The following is a 6,378-nucleotide window of genomic DNA, read 5'->3' as shown; positions in this document are numbered from 1 at the left end:
CATGACATGTGTTATGTTTTTTTAAAAGACCCTTTAAATCCAAAGAAAGAGTCCCCTACCAGAACAACTGTTTTCTCCTTTCTTTTTTTTTTTAACACCAATCGTCCAATCCTAGCTAATGAAAACGTCTTAAAGGCTATACAAGACAGAAAAAAAAAAGTTTTGGTGGCTGTTTGGAGAAAAATTCCTAATTATTTCATCTATCTCTAATTCTAATCAAATATTTTACATGTATTGATTATCTTAGTTGTCCATATAAGCTCTCGTAACTTGTAGGGTTATAAAAGGAAATGTCCGACGAAAAACACGACAGTTGAATTATTTTATTCGACGTCCTAAGACATCAACACAAATTAAAACATAATCAAAAGATAGAATGATTAAATCAAAAACAATAATGGTTTATGATGACTATGGTGGTAATGATGGGAAGTCACCAGTATAAACAACAATAGGGCCTTTTCACATTATGCGTCCCAACAATAGGGCCTTTTGATTTGTATGTAGAGTTTGGCGGTACCAACGTTGGTGACTGTTATTTTGAACATGACAGTGACAGGAGCTGTGAACATTGTTTATTAGACCCTTGGGCTTGTATTACATTTACTTTACTAGTAATCACAAGGGCAAATATAAGTTAAGATATATGATGACAATTAATTAAGTCTCGCCTCATTTAGCTCATAGCATAAACAACTATGGGGCTTCTTACATTATGAGTGCCATCAAACCAAATTAGATTTGCAGACACAGGTTGTTGTGTTCCGATTCTATCGCCTGAAATTTTCACCATGAAAGACTTCTTCTCATTCATCGACTTCATAGACAAAACAGGCGGCAAAACTTTGATGCGGAGTTTAGAACCAGGACTTGTGACTACCTTTGCTTTGTATGTAGAGTTTTTCATACCAACGTTAGTGACAGTTCTCTGGAAAGTTACGTTGAAGGGTCGTGTTCCGGATACTTTAGCTGACATGGTAGGGTAGTTCAGGTTTCTTGATAATGTCTTGGAAAGTTCTTTCGTGCAAGTGATGTTGTCTCCAGAGATGATTCGTAAGTCCTCAATCGTGTAGTTTAAACCACAGAGAAAAGCGATGTAGTCTGCTGTGGTCAATTCATAGACGAGTCCAGGATTAATAGCAGCTATTGGGTTCACATGGCCAGATCCATAAGCAAACTCAGTTGACACAAAGCCAGGACCAGAAGCATTCATTGGCCAAGCTGCAAAATTAGGAGATCATCTATGGGTATCTTGCAAGACAAGTAAGTTTGTTTTTCTTAGTAGAAGCTTCAATCTAAGTTTTTCTTTACCTGTTGTCATGATGGCAGATTGGATCATGGAAGGAGACCATTTAGGATGAAACGTCTTGACGTAGGCTGCCACGCCTGCAACGTGTGGACAAGCCATTGAAGTTCCAGACATGACAGAGAATTTCACATGTCTAGTGTCGAGCTCGCTTTCAGTTGGTGAACTGTCAGGTGAATATGCAGCAAGTATCTCCACTCCTGGTGCGGTTATATCTGGCTGCATTTTCAATCCAGTATTTTTCTCTCAGAGCTAGAAAGCAAAGAGACTAATAAAGAGTACTAATATCAGTACCTTGAGAATATCTGAAACGATGGTGCTTGGACCACGAGAAGAGAATGAAACAACGAGTGGAGCTGTTTGATTAGAGATTTCCTCACTTTTAAGAATAGTCGCTTTTGGATGTCTGCATACACACACACACACACACATAAACACACAAACACCAATAAAGATGGAGAATAATATGAAGTATGCAGCATAATACATATACATATACAGAGAAAATATCATTACTTTGTGGAGTTAATGTAAGAGAGGAGAGATTTGTAGTCATCACTGGATAAAAAAGAGACTGGAAAAGAGCGAATAAAGGCGTGGTCTGGTTCAGAATTCTTAACTATCGATCCAACAGCTCCCAGTTTTTGAGCTTCTATTGGACCTTCCCTAGAATCACACAACACAATCTTCCCTTTAACGAGTTTTCGATCTAGACACTTTGGTTCACATAACCTGCAAAGAAGAAAATATAGTCTCATCAGAAATTCATAATGTAAAGAAAAGAAAAAAAAAACTTGGGCAGGAAGTCACCTAGCCTTATCTAGGCTACATGTACTCAAAGCAGCAGATTTCCCGTAAACCAGAGGATACTTGGTTCCATTCAGATCATAAGTATTCACTGATCTCCCCTGTTTCATAAAAACAAAAGAGCCAAACTAGTTTAAAAAGACAAAGATGCTATGATATTGTAGTGAAAAGAGTGTTTCTTGGTAACGCACAACAAGTATCTTGCCGTCTCCAAGAACAACTTTAGCCAAAAACGCACGGTTAGTTACGCTAGCCGCAACGCTAAACACCCAAGGTGCAGTGCTCGTGACTGTGCTGATTTTTGGACCGTCGTTACCCGCTGCATTCACAGTGAGAATCCCTTTAGCCATAGCGTGAAAGCCCCCGATCGCAATCGGATCTTGGTTGAACGTTGGAATATTATCAAGGACGATGGAGATTGTTATAACATCCACACCGTCAGCGATTGCGTCGTCAAACGCAGACAACATTGCTTCTCCGTCGCAACCTTTATCATCGCAGACTCTGTAAACGGCGATTCGAGCGGCTGGAACGCCACCTCTCGCGGTTCCGTTTCCAAGTCCGTAGAAGTTTGTGTTTGCGACAGCGTTTCCGGCAGCCGTTGACGCCGCGTGTGTGCCGTGTCCAAAGTAGTCTCTTGCTGATGTATTTTTTTTAGATTTGGACATGTAGTCTCTTGCCCCAATGATCTTGCTGCAAAAAACAGAGAAATTGCGGTTACACGAGATTAAAGATGCAATTAAGTTGTTCCACGAAATTCTCAACTCCTAAGTTAGGGTTAAGGTGTGTGTTTAATACTTGTTGCAGGTGAAGTTTTTGCCGCCAGCACAAGTTCCTTTCCATTTCTTGGGAGGAGGACCAAATCCTTGGTCAGAAAAGCTATCAGATTCAGGATAGATTCCAGTGTCGATGACTCCGATAATGGTATCGCTCTCAATGCTAGGGTTTCGCCTAGTCTTCCTGCTTTCCTTGAGACCCATGAAGTTCCAAGAAGACGTTGTTTGGAGTTTCAGTTTTCTGCTTGGGAACACCGACACAACTCTCTCCATTCCTAAGAATTAATATTACATAACATTACAACATGGAAAAAGCACATAACTATTTTCGCAAGAACAAAAAAACGTGGACAGTCACAAAGTTTTTTTCTTTTTTTTCTTCTGTTAAATATTTTTCGGTATTCTTTTAGAGATTATTAATCAGCCTGAAAACTCGATATATATATATATATATATATATATATATATATGAAACTTACCGGCTAATATGTTTCGTTCGGATTCAGTGAGTCTTGCTGCAAACCCATTGAAACTCCTTTTGTAGCTTCTCACCATGCGATTCTCGATCGAACTGAAATATAATTAAAAACCATGAGGATTTATCTCTATCCAGATTACCAAACAGCTATCTCTATCTCTATAATTCAGACGGGAAAAATAAATTAATAAGACCTCTCTCCGGTGACTTCTTGAAGAATACTCATGTGATCGGACATTGGTGTGTAATCCTCTCGAGACGGAAGTGCTCCCAAGTAAACGATATATACCTTTATCGATTATTATCATGTACGATGGAACATGATATTGGACTCATAGTGAGAAATAATTAGAGGATCATAATAATAATCAAATTGTAATGATTTGTTTTTATAAACAAATATAATATACCTGCTTATCTTCATGATCATCCTCTGCGGAGACTGACCTCAGAAACAAGACGAGGAGACTTGAGAAGAGGCAAAAGAATACTTTTCTTTTCGCCATTTCAACTAGACTAAATTAAAGGCTCTCTAATACTGTATTTTTCTTTTTGTATGAAGTTTTTGTGGGACATGAATATATATATATATATATATATTGGCCGGGGTTTAATTAGTCAATAAATCTCCTTACCAGAAAAAAAATTAGTCAATAAATCTCCTTCCCAACAAAAAGAAAATTAGTCAATAAATTTCCTATGATTGTGTATAAATAGAGTAAAAAATCTAGTATAATACTATATCAGAATAGAAAATAAATTATGTTGTATTAATTTATTATACTAATTGTGGAAGCACATAATCCAGGGATTGACCTATGATTAATTAATAGTTTAATACTATATACTCCATCGTTTAAAATATATATATTGCAAATTGATGGAAACAGCTTTATTTGAAAATTTATTGTGGTAACGTGCAGGGAAAATCATCTTCGTGATATCGTAATGTTAAGGTAATTCAATATCAATGGTAAGCGTTACCCAGATGGATTTTTTTCTTGAAATCGCATGTGATACATACATACTACACTCTTCGTGCAAGACCTCACTACGACGTCGATTCCTATACCACTTTTTTGTCTGACTCTTCCTCAGATTTCGTGACTGTAAGCTTCTCTCAAATCTTTGAATAAAAGCCTAATATTACTTTTAATATAGTTTTTCTACATTAGTATATTGTAACAACATTATATATATACTAGTATATCATCCCTATGCACGTACACATTTTTGCTGACAATATACATAAATAAAATTTACATATATAAATAACATAAGACTTGCAAAGAAAATTTGCACAAAAGAAAAAAAAAAAGACTCACAAAGAAATTGATTAACGACAAATATATGAAAAGTTAAATTAGATTAAATAGAAAATATTACATTGATCTAATTTTAAATTAGTTCCTTGGTACAAATAATAATGTAATCTTTAAAGCTTCAAGGTTTACCTCATTGTGTTTCTCTTCTTATATTTTTTTCCTAACTTTTGACTTGGTGTTCTTTGTGGCTTATTTGGCTTCTTACATCAAGTAATTCACTCATAATCTCCATCTGCATACAATTTTATAAATCAAACCAAAACAATCAAATTAAGAAGTCAGCCTGTAATACATAAACTTTTGAAGACAAATTAAGAATTAAAATTACTACAAAATAATAGAAAACTAATTAAATGACCCAAATTACTTTACTCATTAGTCTGCCAAGTGCCAGTAGTGTATTTAAATTTAAATGACATAGATGATAGTAGATATTAAGATATACATCCTGCCTAAACCATCAAAGCTCTAATCGAAATTGCATATTGATGTGGAAGCATAGTTATCAACTTATCATATATATATATATATATATATATATATGCACAGCTGCACACATTGAAGAACACGAAGAGCAAATCAAAAAGTGATTTTAGACTTTTCCAACCATTCTTAAGAATAATTTCTTTTGTTTTTGCCATAAGCCTTACCTTAGAAAATAATTTCATTGGTGAATTTGATTGTGACTGTCTGAGAACGCATAATTTGGTTTATGCCAAACATCTCGAAAAAAGAAAAGTGAATAACAGAGACTTTGAACTAATTAACCGAGAACATTGAAATAAGTAATAACTGATATATACATGCATGTAGCCAATATATATACCTCAGTTATTTCTGTTATAGAATTTGGATTCTATTATCACAAGATATTCCTTCCGCCCCTACAAAGATACACACATTAGTTTTAAAAACCGAAACTCAGATACAACTGAAACTATAGAGAAGAAATGTCGAAGTACTCACTGTATAAACGTTGAAACAGAGATGAAAATTCATATTTTTGATCGAGTGAGAGGTTTTCTGATGATTGTGTGTTGAAAAACTGATATATATAGGGGTACAAAAAGATAAAGATCGTGTACTTAGAAAAAGATCATGGGGCAGACAAAATGTGGAGGTTGATAACTTCTTTTTAATGATTTATTCAAAACATCTCGATACATTTACTTACTATTTAAAAAAAAAATTGTTAAGTTTTCTAAAATTGTTAACATATTTACTATTTACATATGGATGTATTTTTTCGTGCAAAAAAGTTAATTATGAACCATGGTTAAACTCATGGTTAAACGCCAGTCAGATGGTGAAGGTGAAACTAGCGCGCTACAGAAATTAATTGGAGATTAATTTTTAATAATTATTTTATTTTATAGTTTATTATAATAAATATATGATGTTAAATAAAAATTGTTATCTAGAAAATTTTATTATAGTATAAGATTTTAGTTAAAATAAGATTTTAAAAATATAGTAAGGTAATTAACTAATATATATATATATATATATATATATATCATCCATTAGGTTTCCATCACTAAAATATAATTTATCCCTTAGTTATTTACAATAAAATAATGAAAATAAAACAAAATTAAATTTGTACACAAAAATCTATATATAATATCAAACCCACTTTTTTGTATCATCTTTAATCCAACGAATGAGATTTGTTCTACTATTCTA

At 34.0% G+C, this 6,378-nt stretch overlaps 1 protein-coding gene across 1 annotated transcript; it reads right to left on the bottom strand.

The window, feature by feature from the left end:
• Nucleotides 561–3,908, bottom strand: LOC104762028 (subtilisin-like protease SBT4.4). The gene is made up of 10 exons (XM_010485237.1): nt 3,778–3,908; nt 3,562–3,656; nt 3,369–3,460; nt 2,912–3,164; nt 2,305–2,806; nt 2,117–2,214; nt 1,823–2,038; nt 1,601–1,712; nt 1,312–1,525; nt 561–1,221 (listed from the first exon to the last, which is right to left on the bottom strand). Exons 1-10 carry the CDS (start codon nt 3,871–3,873, stop codon nt 677–679), a joined length of 2,223 nt encoding a protein of 740 aa, XP_010483539.1. The 5' UTR covers nt 3,874–3,908; the 3' UTR covers nt 561–676.

Source organism: Camelina sativa, chromosome 18 (genome assembly GCF_000633955.1).
Source record: "Camelina sativa cultivar DH55 chromosome 18, Cs, whole genome shotgun sequence".
NCBI classification, from domain to species: Eukaryota; Viridiplantae; Streptophyta; class Magnoliopsida; order Brassicales; family Brassicaceae; genus Camelina; species Camelina sativa.
The sequence above is the reverse complement of the archived record's forward strand: the minus strand, read 5'-3'. Positions and strand labels throughout refer to the sequence as shown.